A 17,346-nucleotide genomic window follows, 5' to 3' on the forward strand; every position below is an offset into this window, starting at 1 on the left:
AGAGAGAGAGAGAGAGAGAGAGAGAGAGAGAGAGAGAGAGAGAGAGAGAGAGATGCTTTTTATTGATCTTATTTAACCTTTATTTTAGCAACATTTTGAAGATTGTTCCACAAATAAGGTGGGGGAAACTAAAAGCTGAGTTACCTAACTCGGTAGAGACTAAAGGAATTTCCAGTTAGCCATCCCTGAGACCCGGTGTGGTAACTCATATATCTAAAGGTTAGTAATGATGTTAGGTACAGTGGGACTTTTTGTAAAAGGGCTTTATAAATGAAAACATAGCAATGTATCAACCTACCAACCAACTTTCAGAATGAAGTGCTAAAAAGTGCTAAAACTGTCTCCCGTAATAAAGCGCATAGCGCTATGATAAACTGCATCTAACGGATTTTAATGAAGTAGCAGCTGGGTTCATATAGGTGATGTCGTCATAGTCTAGGACCGATAGGAACGTCGAATCTGCTTTATACTATTTATTGAGAGGCAGGACCTATTTATATAGAAGAAGCCCATTTTTATTCTCAGCTTCTTAACTAACTCGTCAATATGCTTTGTAAAAGACAGCTTTTCATCTAGCCCGATACTTGTAAGCAGGGACATGATCAATATGGACACCATTCAAAATACATACACTTACAGTGCCATGCAAAAGTATTCATCCCCTTTGGCGTTTTTCCTATTTTGTTGCATTACAACCTGTAATTTAAATTGATTTTTATTTGGATTTAATGTAATGGACATACATAAAATAGTGTAAATTGGTGAAGTGAAATGAAAAAAATAACTTGTTTCAAAGAATTCTCCAGAAAATGATGTCATGGCTTTAGAAGCTTCTGATAGGCTAATTGACATACTTTGATTCAATTAGAGGTGTACCTGTGGATGTATTTCAAGGCCTACCTTCACACTCAGTGCCTCTTTGCTTGACATCATGGGAAAATCAAAAGAAATCAGCCAAGACCTCAGAAAGATATTGTAGACCTCCACAAGTCTGGTTCATCCTTATGAGCAATTTCCAAATGCCTGAAGGTACCACATTCATCTGTACAAATAATAGTAAGCAAGTATAAACACCATGGGACCACGCAGCCATCATACCGCTCAGGAAGGAGACGCGTTTTGTCTCCTAGAGATGTACATACTTTGGTGCGAAAAGTGCAAATCGATCCCAGAATAACAGCAAATGACCTTGTGAAGATGCTGGAGGAAACABGAACAAAAGTATCTACATCCACAGTAAAACGAGTCCTATATCGACATAACCTGAAAGGCCGCTCAGCAAGGAAGAAGCCACTGCTCCAAAACCGCCAATAAAAAAAGCAAAATTACGGTTTGCAACTGCACATGGGGACAAAGATCGTACTTTTTGGAGAAATCTCCTCTGGTCTGATGAAACAAAAAAAGGACRGTTTGGCCAAAATGACCATCGTTATGTTTGGAGGAAAAAGGGGGATGCTTGCAAGCTGAAGAACACCATCCCAACCGTGAAGCACGGGGTGGCAGCATCATGTTGTGGGGATGCTTTGCTGCAGGAGGGACTGGTGCACTTCACAAAATAGATGGCATCATGAGGTAGGAAAATTATGTGGATATATTGAAGCAACCTCTCAAGACATCAGTCAGGAAGTTAAAGCTTGGTTGCAAATGGGTCTTCCAAATGGACATTGACCCCAAGCGATAATCTTCCAAATTGTGGCAAAATGGCTTATAAGGACAACAAAGTCAAGGTATTGGAGTGGCCATCACAAAACCCTGACCTCAGTCTATAGAAAATGTGTGGGCAGAATGAAAAAGTGTGCGCGGAAAGGAGGCCTACAAACCTGACTCAGGTTACACAGCTCTGTCAGGGGAATGTGCCAAAATCACCCAACTTATTGTGGGAAGGCTGTGGAAGTGTACCCGAAACGTTTGACCCAAGTTAAGCAATTTAAAGGCAATGCTACATAATACTATTGAGCAATGTAAACTTCTGACTCACTGGGAATGTGATGAAAGAAATAAAAGCTGAAAATAAATCATTCTCTTGCTATTATTCTGAATTTACATTCTTAAAATAAAGTGGTGATCCTAACTGACCTAGAGGACAGGATCGGAATCAAGCCGCTGGAGCGACTCTGTTTCAAAATGATTACTTCTCTACTTGGTTCAGTTTAGTTAGGAGGGTGTGCTGGGGATGTTTGGTGTGTTTTGTTCTAGTTTAGGGTGTGGTGTAATTGTAGGGGGTTTGTAGTATGTATGGGGTTTGTGTTATGTAGGTGTTTCAGAAAAAGTTCTATTGGTTTTCTGATTTGGTCTCTCAATCAGAGACAGCTTGGTTATTGGTTGTCTGCTGAGATGGAGCCATATTTAAGGCAGCCATAGGCTTTAGGTGTTTGTGGTAATTGCTATGTGTTAGTGTTTTTGTGTCAGCACTAAGTTGGTTGGATATAGTTCACGGTCGTCAAGTTTGTTTATTTCTGTAGTTGTGTCAAGTGTTGTTTCGTTGGGTTTTCGTACTCTCTCTCAAATAAAAGGAAATATCGATTTCTTGACATCTATATTCTCGAAATGTACCATGTTGTAAAATAGCTTGACCTGAAGACGACGTACAGACAGGGAAATTTACTCTGATTAAATTTCAGGAATTGTTGAAAAACTGAGTTTAAATGTATTTGGCTAACGTGTATGTAAACTTCTGACTTCAACTGTATACACCTGTTCTGAAAGCCCAGAGGATGGGTTTTCACGAGGGTATGTTTGGCAGCATGAGTGAAGGATGCTTTGTTGTGAAAATAGGAACGCCAATTCTATATTTAACTTTGGATTGGAGATGTTTGATGTGAGTCTGGAAGGAGAGTTTACAGTCTAACCAGACACCTAGGTATTTGTAGTTGTCCACATATTCTAAGTCAGAACCGTCAGAGTGGTGATGCTGGTACGCGTGCAGGTGCAGGCAGCGATCGGTTGAAGAGCATGCATTTAGTTTTACTTGTTTTTAAGAGCAGTTGGAGGCTACGGAAGGAGAGTTGTATGGCATTGAAGCTCGTCTGGAGGGTAGTCAACACAGTGTCCAAAGAAGGGSCTGAAGTATACAGAATGGGGTCGTCATGAAGACCAAAGAGCTCTCCAAACAGGTCAGGGACAAAATGTGGAGAAGTACAGATCAGGGTTGGGTTATAAAAAAATATCTGAAACTTTGAACACCCCACGTGCACCATTAAATCCATTTTTTTMTAAACGGAAAGAATATGGCATCACAACAAACCTGCCTAGAAAGGGCCGCCCACCAAAACTCACAGACCAGACACGGAGGGCATTAATCAGAGATGCAACAGAGAGACCAAAGATAACCCTGAAAGAGTTGCAAAGCTCCACAGTGGAGATTGGTGTATCTTTCCATAGGACCACTTTAAGCCACACACTACACAGAGCTAGGCTTTACGGAAGAGTGGCCAGAAAAAAAGCCATTGCTTAAAGAAAAAACTAAGTAAACACATCTGGTGTTCGCCAAAAGGCATGTGGAAGACTCCCCAAACATATGGAAGAAGGTGCTCTGGTCAGATGAGACTAAAATTGAGCTTTTTGGCCATCAAGGAAAACACTATTTCTGGCGCAAACCCAACACCTGGTGGCAGCATCATGCTGTGGGGATGTTTTTCATCGGCAGGGACTGGGAAACTGGTCAGAATTGAAGGAATGATGGATGTCGCTAAATACATGGAATTTGTTGTGGGGAAACCTGTTTCAGTCTTCCAGAGATTTGAGACTGGGATGGAGGTTCACCTTCCAGCAGGACAATGACCCTAAGCATACTGCTAAAGCAACACTTGAATGGTTTAAGGGGAAACATTTAAATGTCTTGGAATGGCCTAGTCAAAGCCCAGACCTCAATCCAATTGAGAATCTGTGGTATGACTTAAAGATTGCTGTACACCAGCGGAAGCCATCCAACTTGAAGGAGCTGGAGCAGTTTTGCCTTGAAGAATGTGCAAAAATCCGAGTTGCTTGATGTGCCAAGCTTATAGAGACATATCCCAAGAGACTTGCAGCTGTAATTGCTAGGTGGCTCTACAAAGTATTTACTTTGGGGGGGTGAATAGTTATGCATGCTCAAGTTCATTTAGTTTTTGGTCTTATTTCTTGTTTGTTTGACAATAAAAATTATTTTGCATCTTCAAAGTGGTAGGCATGCTATATAAATCAAATGATACAAACAAACATTTTAATTCCAGGTTGTAAGGCAACAAAATAGAACAAATGTCAAGGGGGTGAATACTTTCACAAGCCACTGTAAATCATCAGAGAACWWCATGTACTTAGTTTTACCTGTATTCAATACTAATTTCAGGTCAATAACGTTTTTTTTAAATACAATGAAGGCAGTCTGTAGTTCAGATAGAGCCTGGTCAACCGTAGGGACAATAGCATACACAACAGTATCATCGGCACACAAGTGCAGGTTACAAGTTGATTTTATTAATGTAAACAGTAAAAAGTACAGGACCCAAAATCGACCCCTGCGGGACATCTTTCGTAATATCCAGGAAACCTATCTAACACCATCAGTAGATACACATTGAGTACTGTCTGTCAAGTACTTTTTAAACCTGTTACACGAATCCTGGTCTAGGCCAATTGAGGAAAACCTCTGAATTAGCAGTGAGTGTTCAACAGTATCGAAAGCCTTTGACAGGTCAATGAAGAGGGCAGAATAATGTTGCCTTTTATCCATACAATTAACTTCATCGTTTATAACTAGGGATGCAGCAGAGATAGTACTATGGTCTAAAACCCGACTGATGTACATTTAGAATACATTTCAAAGATAAGAACGATCGTAGCTGATAATGAATCAAGGATTCTAATATTTTAGCTAGGCAAGAAAGATTACATAAGGATCACCACTTTTGTGAAGGGGGAGTACATGGGCCACCTTCCAAACCTTGGGGATAGTACCAGATATAATTGTTAGGTTAAAAATATTGGTTAATGATTCAGCAATCAAGAGGTCAGAGAGCTGCAGCAAAAATGGATCAAGCATATCAGCCCCAGTGGATTCTTTTCACATCAATCTTGAGCAAGGCATCTAGCACGTCACAGATTGTAAATTGCTGAAATGAAAACAAAGATTCACTAGAAGTTGACGTGTTAACCGTCTGGTCAGCTAGAGGCTGGCAGAGGGACGAGCAGTCGATTGACTGGCCAAGGTCAATTAAACCACTYTTTCTCTTAAAAGCATCACTTGTCCCCTTCTTCTCAGTTATGATGCCAGTCAGACAGAACTCGTTTAGGCAGGGAAGAAGAGGATTTTTTTTATTTCAATCTTGAGCATGGCATCTAGCGCCTCACAGATAGGAGTTGCTGAAATGAAAACCAAATTCACTAGAAGTTGACGTGTTAACCGTCTGGTCAGCAAGAGGCTGGCGGAGGGAAGGGCAGTTGATTGACGGGCCAGGTTCAATTAAACCACTGTTTCTCTTAAAAGCATCACTTGTCCCCTTCTTCTCAGTTATGATGCCAGACTCAGACAGAACTTMCTTGGCAGGGAAGAAGAGGAATTTTTACACTTTAATGCATGTACTGTTTTCCCAAAATTTAGAAGGATCACTAGCAGTGTCAGAGATTGAGTTTAAAAAGTTGCTTGATTTAGCTTTCTTAATCGAGATATTACATATTACCATATTATTGCATATATAGTATGCTTCTCAATTGTCTGAAAAAATGTGCAGTCCACTACAGAGTCATTATTCCTTGCTTTGGCTCAGGCCTGATTTCTCATCTGAATGAGCTCAGATAGCTCAGATGAAATCCAAGCGTTAGATCTATCTTTCACTCTGAATTGTTTATAAGGGGAGTGTTGATCTGCCAAATGAATAAATATGTAGGAGAAATATCCAAGAGACAACTCAGGGCCAGGTATACAGGAGACAGTGGCTCAATCAGAGTAGAACATGACATGTAAATCAAAACAAATACAATGTTATTTGTCACATACACATGGTTAGCAGATGTTAATGCGAGTGCAGCGAAATGCTTGTGCTTCTAGTTCCGACAGTGCAGTAATATCTAACAAGACATCTAACAAATTCACAACAACTACCTTATACACACAAATGTAAAGGGATGGAATAAGAAAATGTATATATAAATATATGGATGAGCGATGGKCGTGCGGCATAGGCAAGACGCAATAGATGGTATGAAACACAGTATATACATATGAGATGAGTAATGTAGGATATGTAAACATTATTAACGTGGCATTATTTAAAGTGACTTTATTAAACCTTTATTACCTTTATTAAAGTGGCCAGTGATTTCAAGTCTGTATGTTGGCAGCAGCCTCTCTATGTTAGTGATTGCTGTTTAGCAGTCTGATGGCCTTGAGATAGAAGCTGTTTTTCAGTCTCTTGGTCCCGGCTTTGATTCGCCTGTCCTGACCTCACCTTCTGGATGGTAGCGGGGTGAACAGGCAGTGGCTCGGGTGGTTGTTGTCCTTGATGATCTTTTTGGCCTTCCTGTGACATCGGGTGGTGTAGGTGTCCTGGAGGGCAGGTAGTTTGCCCCAGGTGATGCGTTGTGCAGACCGCACTACCCTCTGGAGGGCCTTGCGGTTGAGGGCGGTGCAGTTGCCGTACCAGGTGGTGATACAGCCTGACAGGATGCTCTCGATTGTGCACCTGTAAAAGTTTGTGAGGGATTTAGGTGACAAGCCACATTTATTCAGCCTCCTGAGGTTGAAGAGGCATTCTTCACCACGCTCTCTGTGTGGGTGGACCATTTCAGTTTGTCCGTGATGTGTAAGCCGAGGAAATTAAAACTGTCCACCTTCTGCACTACTGTCCCGTCAATGTGGATGGGGGGGTGTTCCCTCTGCTGTTTCCTGAAGTCCACGATCATCTCCTTTGTTTTGTTGACATTGAGTGAGAGGTTGTTTTCCTGACACAATTCTCCAAGGGCCCTCACCTCCTCCCTGTAGGCTGTCTGTTGGTAATCAAGCCTACTACTGTTGTGTTGTCTGTAAACTTGATGACTGAGTTAGAGGCGTGCATGGTCACGCAGTCATGGGTGAACAGGGAGTACAGGAGGGGGCTGAGCACACACCCTTGTGGGGCCCCAGTGTTGAGGATCAGCGAAGTGGAGATGTTGTTTCCTACCTTCACCACCTGTGGCCCGTCAGAAGTCCAGGACCCAATTGCACAGGGCGGGGTTGAGACCCAAGGCCTTAAGCTTAATGATGATCTTGGAGGGTACTATGGTGTTGAATGCTGAGCTATAGTCAATGAACAGCATTCTTACATAGGTCKTTGGTAGAGGGCCGTGTCGGTGGCACTGTATTATCCTCAAAGCAGGCAAAGAAGGCATATTTAGCATATCTGGAAGCAAGACGTCGGTGTCCGTGACGTGGCTGGTTTTCTTTTTGTAGTCCGTAATTGCTTGTTGACCCTGCCACATACGTTTCGTATCTGGGCCGTTGAATTGTCCCTATACCAACATTTCGCTTGTTTGATTTTCTTGCGGAGGGAATAACTACACTGTTTATATTCTGTCATATTCCCCGACCTCTTTCCATGGTTGAATGCGGTAGTTCACGCTTTCAGTTTTGCGTGAATGTCGCCATCTATCCACGGTTTCTGGTTGGGGTAGATTTTAATAGTCACAGTGTGTACAACATCTCTAATGCACTTCCTAATAAGCTCACTCACAGAGTCAGCGTAATAAATCGATGTTATTGTCTGAGGCTTCCCAGAACATTTTTCAGTCCACGTGATCAAAACAATCTTGAAGCGTGGATTCCGATTGGTCAGACCAGCGTTGAATGGTCCTTGTCACGGGTACATCCTGTTTGAGTTTCTGCCTATAGGAAGGGAGGAGCAAATTGGAGTGGTGAACAGATATGCCGAAGGGAGGGCGGGGGAGGGCCATATATGCATCGCGGAAGTTAGATTAGCAGTGGTCCAGTGTTTTGCTCAAGCAGGTACAACAGTCAATGTTGCTGGTAGAATTTAGGTAGTCTTGTTCCCAAATTAGCTTTGTTAAAATCCCCAGCTACAATAAATGCAGCCTCAGGATATATGGTTTCCAGTTTACATAGAGACCAGTGAAGTTCTTTCAGGGCTGTTGAGGTATCTGCTTGGGCGGATATACACGGCTGTGACTATAATCAAAGACAATTCTCTTGGGAGATAATGCGGTCGGCATTCTATTGTTAGGAATTCTAGGTCAGGTGAACAAAAGGACTTGAGATCCTGTATGTTGTTATTGTTACACCGTGAGTCGTTAATCATGAGGCATACACCCCCACCCTTCTTCTTACCAGATAGATGTTTGTTTCTGTTGGCGTGACGCATGAAGAAACCCGGTGGCTGTAGTGACTCTGACAACATTGCCATGTTTCCATGAGCCATGTTTCCATGAAACAGAGAATGTTACAATCTCTGATGTCTCTCTGGAAGGCAACTCATACCCTAATATCGTCCACCTTGGTGTCTAGAGACCGGACATAGGCGACTAATATGCTCGGAAGCGGTGGGTGGTGTGCTCGCCTGCTAAGTCTGACCAGGAGGTCAGACTCTCCTACGGCGACAACATTGTTTTGGGTCGGGCTCTGGGATTAAATCGAATGTCCAGAGTGGAGGTCCAAACAAAGGATCCGCTTCMGGGAAGTCATATTCCTGGTTGTAATGCTGGTAAATGGACTACGCTCTTATATCCAATAGTTCTTTCCGGCTGTATGTAATAACACTTAAGATTTTCCGGGCTAACAATGTAAGAAATAATACATAAACAAACAAATTACTGTTACAATAATGCTTGTACGAACTCGAACCCAGGCGCAGAAAAACACAGCAAGCAGAGGTAAGGGTAAATTCAGATATTTTACTTCAAGTTTTGACAGAAACAAGGCAACCGCACAAGAGTACACTAACAAAACATGAGACCTAAGCACAGGTAAAGGCCAACTGAGATACCTAAATAGTAAGGCAACCAGGTGAACAGAGAAGGTAATTAAACACAGGTGAAACCAATAAGTAATAATCAGGGTAACCTGTAAACTAGAAAACAAGGTAAAGGTGCCCTCCAGCGGTAACCCAAGGAAACAACAATCAAATACAACAGAAACTGTGACAATTACTGCATAGTTTCCTAAGAACTTGAAGCGAGGCGACCATCTCTGTCGGCGCTATCTTGAWTCCTTGAGGGGAGAACTTTTTAACATTTCTCTTCTTAATTAAACAAGGATTAGTATTTTGCTGTTTCGTATTTCTAATACTGTCACGCCCTGACCTTAGAGATCCTTTTTATGTCTCTATTTTGGTTTGGTCAGGGCGTGAGTTGGGGTGGGCATTCTATGTTTTGTGTTCTATGTTTTGTATTTCTTTGTTGTTTGGCCGGGTGTGGTTCTCAATCAGAGGCAGCTGTCTATCGTTGTCTCTGATTGAGAACCATACTTAGGTAACTCTTGCCCACATGGGTTTTGTGGATAGTTATTTTCTGTTTTGTGTGTCTGCACCAAACAAAACTGTTTAGTTTGTTCCTCTTTGTTATTTTTTGTTCTAGTGTTCAGGTTTATTAAAAATCATGAACACYTACCACGCTGCACCTTGGTCCTCTTCTTCAAACAGCCGTTACAAATACATACTATGGGACAATGATCACTGAGATTATATGCAAATGCTCCACTAGACAAATATTTATGGGGTTATTAGTAAGAAATAGCAGCAATAGCATCCGCCATGGCAGCAGGGATGCGGTAAATCCCAGCAACAAATACATGTGTTCTGGTTTATGGACACCACTACTACAACCATCTTGCTAACAGAAAAATAAAAAAATTGAGATGACAGGAAATTAGATTTTACATATACGGCCACTCCTCCCCATTTCTGTAATCTGTCACATATACAGAACCATTAAACCATGTTTCTGAGAGAACCAAAAGGTCAGGACCTGAGTTCTGTACCCAAATGTCAATTGTGGCCATTTTTTWWATAATACTTTGCACATTTAGGTGCATTAGCCCAAACCCTCTACGAGATTTCAAGTCAGAGGGGTAATCAGCTCATTCCCATCAGATCTAACAGGGATAGGGTCACCTGCAGTTATTTGTTGAGTGAGCTGAGACTTTGCCAAGGTCCCTGGCCAACCACGTGAGAGCAGCGCAGACTGAGCATTTGACAGACCTCCCTCAAGTCGCTTGATGTAGGGGCTGGGGGCGGGAACTGGAAGAGCAGTTTTGGCAGAACTCAGTCCACCCGGATGAAGCTCCCGCCAAAGGAGTGGAGCTGCTGCAGGGGACCAGAGTGGCTGCCAATGCTCCATTCTGGGTGTGCGCAGGAGGCCTTGGTGTGGCTCCTGTTGCAGGGTTGGGGCTGCCATTCGGAGAAGGAGTGTTCCAGGCCTGTCATGGTTATGGGAGTAGGTAGGGTAACCAAAACTAGCCTGGGAGGGACGTTGTGGGGGGAATTGAGGAGGGTGGTGTGGAGGGCAYTTTGGCTGGTGATGCTCCAAACTCTCAGCATATGAGGGCTGATGATGAGAATGATACATGGTGTGGACTGCATCGTGTGGTGCACCACCCTCAACAGTGTTTTTTGCCAGACTCTGGTGTAGTGGTCGTGCTGTGTAGAACTGGGCTGAGTTGAGGTGGGCCATGTCTGGTAGAGCTGTTGCTGAGGCGGACCTGGTCTGGTAGAGCTGTGTTGAGGTGTGCTGGGTCTGTTTGTGCTGTGCTATGATGGGCCGGTCTGGCTATGCTGTGCTGTGATGGCCTAGTCTAATAGAGCTGCTCTGTGATGGGCCGGGTCTGGTAGAGCGGTGCTGAGGTGTGCCAAGTCTGTAGAGCTGTGCTGAGGCGGACCTGGTCTGGTAGAGCTGTGTTGAGGTGTGCTGGGTCTGTTTGTGCTGTGCTATGATGGGCCGGGTCTGGCTATGTGGTGCTGTGATGGGCCTAGTCTAATAGAGCTGTTCTGTGATGGGCCGGGTCTGGTAGAGCGGTGCTGAGGTGTGCCAAGTCTGGTTGAGCTGTGCTGTGATGGGCCGGGTCTGATTGAGCTGTGCTGTGATGGGCCGGGTCTGATTGAGCTGTGCTAATGCGGGCCGGGTATGGTTGTCTCTCCGATGGCTGAAGTGTCTATATGTCTCTTACCAGAGGCTGCCTCTGCATATGTGGGCTGGCAGTGAGGCTGAGGTATGGTCTGGGCTGGGGTACCCTCCTGTTGGCCACTATWTGTCCTACCCCTAAAGTACAGTCCAGTGCTGTGAAGGGTTGTGTTGGGCTGAGCTGAGCTGTGACCGGCACCGCTGGGTTGAGCTGGGCTGGTTCCGGCATCGCTAGGCTGAGATGGGTTGGTCCTGGCACCACTTGGCTGAGCTGGGTTGGTTCTGGCACCGCTGTGCTGAACTGGTCTGGGTCTAGCACCGCTGGGCTGAGCCTGGTTGGTTCTGGCACTGCCGGGGTGAGCTGGTCGGGGTCTAGCACTGCTGGGCTCTGACATGTTGGTAGGAGCCGGAGATGTCTAATGTGGCATCCTTCAGGTTTTTGGCAAAGACTCCCTCATGGTCCAGGTGTAAATGGTCGTACTAGTGCTCACATGTCAGTATGTGGTGGTGAGAGATGCTGACATTTGTTAGTGAGGAGCAGTCCATGGGGATTTTTTGGTTGACATTTTGGATCATTTGCCAGGGGAGGGTACCCTTGATAGAAGGGTGGATATAATAACGTTTGAGACAGAGAGAAAGAGACAGAAAGAGACATAGAGAGAGAGAGAGAGACAAACCAGTGAAGAACAAACACCATTGTAAATACAACCTATATTTCTCTTTATTTGGTTTCCCTGTTGTACTTTATCTAGTTGCACATCATTACAAACTGATAAAGACATACTATGACATTTGAAATGTCTTTATTATTTGTGAGTGTTTGTTCACTGTAAATTTTCTATTGTTTATTTACTTTTTTATTATCTCTTTCACTTGCTTTGACAATGTAAACATATGTTACCATACCAATAAAGCCCTTGAATTGAAATTGAAATCGAGAGATGAGAGAGAGAGAGAGAGAGAGAGAGAGAGAGAGAGAGAGAGAGAGAGAGAGAGAGTAGAGAGAGAGAGAGAGAGAGAGAGAGAGAGAGAGAGAGAGAGGAGAGAGAAGAGAGAGAGAGGATGAGAGGAGAGGGAGAAGAGGAGGGAGCAGGAGAAGAGGAGAGGAGAGAAGAGAGAGAGAGAGAGAGAGAGAGAGAGAGAGAGAGAGAGAGAGAGAGAGAGAGAGAGAGAGAGAGAGAGAGAGTGTGTGGAGTGTGGCAGCGCCTACAGATGAGCCATTATCAGAGTGGCCATGGAAGCCAGGGGAGGGTTGGTGGGAATTAAGGATGACATCCCATTAGTCAAATGAAACCGAAAACAGGGTGAAGAAAATATACTTTCTCATAATCCAATATCTGCAAATACACACATAGTCACGTAATGTCGAGAGACCATAGATTCTGAGCTGACTATTTTTCTCAGTATCATTATCTCAGCTTGGAGCACACTTAACCTAGCTGATATTACACAGTAGACTAATTTCAAATAGATTGATGGGGAATGGACCACACTTGCTGTGTGTGTGTGTGTGTGTGTGTATGCACCTGTGTGTGTGTGCATGCATGCATGTGTGTGGCTGATGGGAGCTGTTACACATGTGTTTCTGGACTGAGGTGAGAGGAGCCTGTAGGTGTGTAGACAATAGCATTAACAACATGTTAATTACCTCGGCTAGCTTCAAGGAACCACTCTACTGAGAGGGTGTGTGCGTCCGTGTGTGTATGTGTGTGTGTGTGAGTGATTGGGGGGTGCAGCTTTCCTCCTGTGGGGATGAGGAGGAGCTGTTCATTAGCACCACGGATAGAGTGAGGGAAGCAGTTGGGAGGGGTGGAGAAAATGATTGGATAGGAAAGGATAGCAGAGACTAGACACACCTGCTGCATAGAAATGAAGCCAAATGGAGTCCCATCCCTCAGCCATCCAGGCAGTTTGATCTCTATGGACTCCCGAGTTCCATCATGTGCTCTATAGGGGGGACACATTTTGATGTAACACCAGACACAGGATGTATCTCCCTGTCGTCTGTGTTGTGTAGAGGGGGGTGAGGCTTCCAATCGCTCACCCTGTCACTCGTCTGCATGGTTACCGACTAAGTGTCACAATAACGGATTACACTGTTACAGCATGTGGAGCGGTCACCAACCACATCAGACTAAAGCCCTGAGTTCTGCCTTCTTGATGCATTAACTTCACACACATCAGTAGGTCCTTCACAGGACAAGGCAGTCTATTGAATTGCCCGTCTCAATCACAGCCCTTCATTACTTATACAGAGGAATGAAGTTCCGTTTGGCACCTCTGTTGGATGTCATTAGAATTCTTAAACCACGCACACACTTTCTCAGCCTCTCTCTAACATAAAAGTTTGGAGCCAGAGATAGCATCAGCATGCTCTGACTGCTCTCTCTCTCTCTCTCTCACGATCTCTCTCTCTCACGATCTCTCTCTCTCTCGCTCTCTCTCACAATGCAAAGCGGAAAAACTAATTTACAGCACACTGCGTTCAGTGTCTTCTGTTATGTAAATCAGGAAAGATATTGCAAGAGACTCAAGGTTAGCCTAACAACAGCTTGTTTGGTCGCTATCCTGTAAGTGTTTTCATTTCCTCACAAACAACGCACTCACTCTGGTACTGCAGTCAAAGTCATTATGTGACGCTGTTAGTAAATGTGTTTTTCAAACTGATAAAAGCCTGTAAGTGATATAGGACTGTGTCAGATTCTATTGAATGACAGGTATGACTGAATTTCATCCATTACATAGCGTGGGTGGGTGTACATGCTTAGATAAGTATATTTTAAAAGGTGCTTGATAGAGATTCTACCAATGAGCATCCTAGGAATCGATTCCTTTATAGTGGCAGCTGGGTCATTTAATGGGATTATGAGTCTTAATTGACACGTGTGCGTGTGTGTGTGTGTGTGTGTGTGTGTGTGTGTGTGTGTGTGTGTGTGTGTGTGTGTGTGTGTGTGTGTGTGTGTGTGTGTGCGTGCGTGCGTGCGTGCGTGCGTGCGTGCGTGCGTGCGTGCGTGCATGCGCATGTCTTGTTGCTGACAAGGGGAATGACATAAACTCTAGAGAAAATCTTGAGGAAAGCTGTGGTCGACAGGTTGACAACAAAGACTCCCTTACTCCTCTCTGGTTTTACCTTTATTGGTAAATTCTATTTGGGATGTAGATGCTGGTATCAAGCCAATTGATTAGACCTAGAATTGCCTCTATACAGCACACCACTTTACATTACAGTATATGGAGGGATGAAGTACATAAACAGAAACCTCCATCAACTCTTAGGAGGATGAAATTGGGTATAAAAAATATATATTATTTGCGAAATTCCAATAAATCAATTTGCCGGGATCGATTTTGGGGCTGGGAGTAAATTCAATCGCATCTCCATCCTCTTCCCCCATAAAACAACTAATGTCATCAACTGCAAACCTGTGCCAATTGAGTTATGCTGGAGGGAAATGTATTAGCTTGTCACCAATTTACACAATAGGGAGGACGGAAAGTCATTTCTATGCTAATGGCGTTGACAAATGCCTTGTAGACTTTCCATTTGTTGAGAGGACCTAAATTGTCTCTAAATTGAATTGTACTCTAAATTATCACTTAAATCAGGGTTCCAAAGTGATTTATGCATATACGATGGAAGACTCGTTTGTTGTCTTGGTGGGAGTCTTCAGTTGGTCTGGGAGCTAACTGAATATTTCTCTCCATCAGTAAACATCCACCTCCTTCCTCCGCCATCGTTTTCTCTCCCTGTCTTTCTTTCTCTTTCACTCTCTGTGCTGTATTACCAGGATGACAAAGAGTAGATTGGACCCAGGGTTATCTCTCTCTCTCTCACAAACACACACTCTTTATCTGTGCCACTATTGTTCTCCTGCCAGTGTCTGGTGATGCTACCTTCTTTTGTGTGTGTGTGTATGTGTGTCTGTGTGTGTGTGTGTGTGTGGGTGCGTGCGTGTTGTCTATTACTGAGGCCTCTCCAGACAGGTGAGATAGGCTATACACTTAATTGTTGCCTCTAGCAAACACATCACTCTGTTTCATGCTCCCTTGTCTCTCTTACTCAGACCAACTCCTGTGACATTTGACATGATGTCAGATAATAGCCAATCCCTTGGGCGAAGAAACAACAGAACAGAACCCAGCTCTGATTTCCACCATCAGAACTGATAGTGAGGCACCCATTTCTCATAGAACCCCTCATCATGTAATTCCCAATAGCAGAGYGCACTGTCACATGTCAATACCCAATAAGAATGGAGTATCTGATGGAACTGGGGCACTGACAAGACAGTCTGACAGTTGAATGACAGGTACATGCTGATGGCACAGAGCCTATGCGGGGGAGAGGAGGGTGGGGCTAGATGTGGGGAATGAGTAATTGACTAGTCATAACTCAAAGAAGAGATTTCACTTCATGCTGACTTTGAAAAATGCACTCAATATTTATGTACTGGTATAGATTTAATCTTTTAAACCAATTGACAATAATGAAATGCAAATCAGGCTCTATTTTTCTGCTCTATTAATAAAATACCAGAGTCTGGCATAACAGAAGCTACAGTCCAATTTAGACTGTTAGGCTATATACGAGATTAGGATCCATATTAGTGTTCCTTATCAAGATAGGAGAAGAAATAACACCATCTTTGTTTTCAATATTTTCCAAGCACAAGCAATGAATTGCATCTGAACAAATAGGGTGCCAGATATGGGAAAAACCTCCTCAATATCCAAATAGCTGGTGACTACTGATTTCCCTAGCTTCCAGAGAGATGTCTTTATTTCTATTCATTGAATGCTGCCAGCTCAATCGCTGGAGTGGACAACTTGCAGTTCAAATCAAAGTTCTGATTATCATTTAGAACGAAAGCAAACGTTTTATCAAAAGACGGTGCTTCTCTCTCTCTCTTTCTATCTCTCCCTCTCTCTCTCCCTCTCTCTGTCTGTCTGTAGGGTGAGTTTATCTCCATCCTCAGCGGACACTGACGTGCTTCTCTAGCAGCATAACAAAGTCTCCCTTTCTCTCTCCCCTCCTCCTCTCTTTCTCTCCCTGTCCATTCCAATCTTTCCCGTCCCCTCTCGTCGCTGTCTCTCCTCTCTCTGCACTGACGCTCCCGCACCTGCTTCTCCCCACTGCCCATCAGACACCGACTTAAGCCGCATTCAGCCCGGGAATGATGTCCCTTTCTCCCAGACACTACGGGAGTAGCGGCCGGTGGATATCTGCGGAAAGCTATTTCTGGTTTATCGAAAAGGTTGTGGGCTGAAGGCATGCGATTAAATGTTGTTTTTTGAGGGGTTCGTTTCGTCGCTCTCTCGTTCGAGGGATATGAGGCACTTCTCCACTTTCATCTGGGAGGAGACTCATCAGCAAACAGTCCCTACGGGACGCGGACGTGACTATGTTTTCATAACCCTAAACGGGATGAATTTTGATATTTATTAGTTTATTGGAGATAAACAAAGTCCTAATTTCTAAAAATGGGTCTCACGTGGTCACCTAAAATAGCTTTGGAGAGTGCAAATTGTTGTTGCACGATCGTGGTGGGATGCTTGGATGTGATGGAGTGAGTGAGATGGTGATAAACGAGCCTTGCACTCACTCTAACTTCGGCAAAATGAAATCACTCTTCTACAGCCGCTTCTTCATTCTCCTGCCCTGGGTCCTCATCGTCATCATCATGATCGATATTGACACCAAGAGGACACCCGTCCGAAGTCCAGTCCTGGGCCGCGCCGGGGGCGCACAGCGGCATGACAGAACCAGACTTCCTCGGGCCAATCGCTCCGCTCTCCCAGTAATCTACGCCATCACCCCGACCTACAACCGGCCAGTCCAGAAAGCTGAACTTACCCGGCTCGCTAACACCTTCTGCCAGGTTCCTCGCTTCCACTGGATCGTAGTGGAGGACTCGAGCGTGCGCACAGAGCTGGTGGCGCGCTTTCTCTCCCGCTCCGGGATGCCATACACACACTTGAACATCTTTACGCCCCGCCGGTTCAAACGGACCGGGATGCCTCGTGCTACTGAGCAGAGGAACACGGCTCTGTCTTGGCTACGGTCGCATCGCTCGCGGAAGGACGTGGGGGTAGTATTCTTCGCAGATGATGACAACACATACAGTCTGGAACTGTTTGAAGAGGTAATAAAGCACATTTAATGACAGATAGGCTACATGGCATGTGATGTCATTCACACACAACAAGCTTATCAGTTTTCTAGTACAAGAGTTTTCAGATAGTCTATCTGTGCAATCAGACAAC

General features: G+C 44.2%; 1 protein-coding gene across 1 annotated transcript in view; it reads left to right on the top strand.

Annotated features, from left to right (window-relative positions):
• The first annotated feature begins 16,034 nt into the window (after positions 1 to 16,034).
• LOC111978697 (galactosylgalactosylxylosylprotein 3-beta-glucuronosyltransferase 2) overlaps positions 16,035 to 17,346 on the top strand; it is a 33,434-nt gene continuing 32,122 nt past the window's right edge. Inside the window, exon 1 of the mRNA XM_024008909.2 lies at positions 16,035 to 17,225. Coding sequence (XP_023864677.1) covers positions 16,632 to 17,225 — 594 coding nt within the window. The 5' untranslated portion in view covers positions 16,035 to 16,631. The remainder of the gene's footprint in view (positions 17,226 to 17,346) is intronic.

The sequence above is a fragment of the Salvelinus sp. IW2-2015 genome, linkage group LG18 (assembly GCF_002910315.2).
Source record: "Salvelinus sp. IW2-2015 linkage group LG18, ASM291031v2, whole genome shotgun sequence".
Classification (NCBI taxonomy): Eukaryota; Metazoa; Chordata; class Actinopteri; order Salmoniformes; family Salmonidae; genus Salvelinus; species Salvelinus sp. IW2-2015.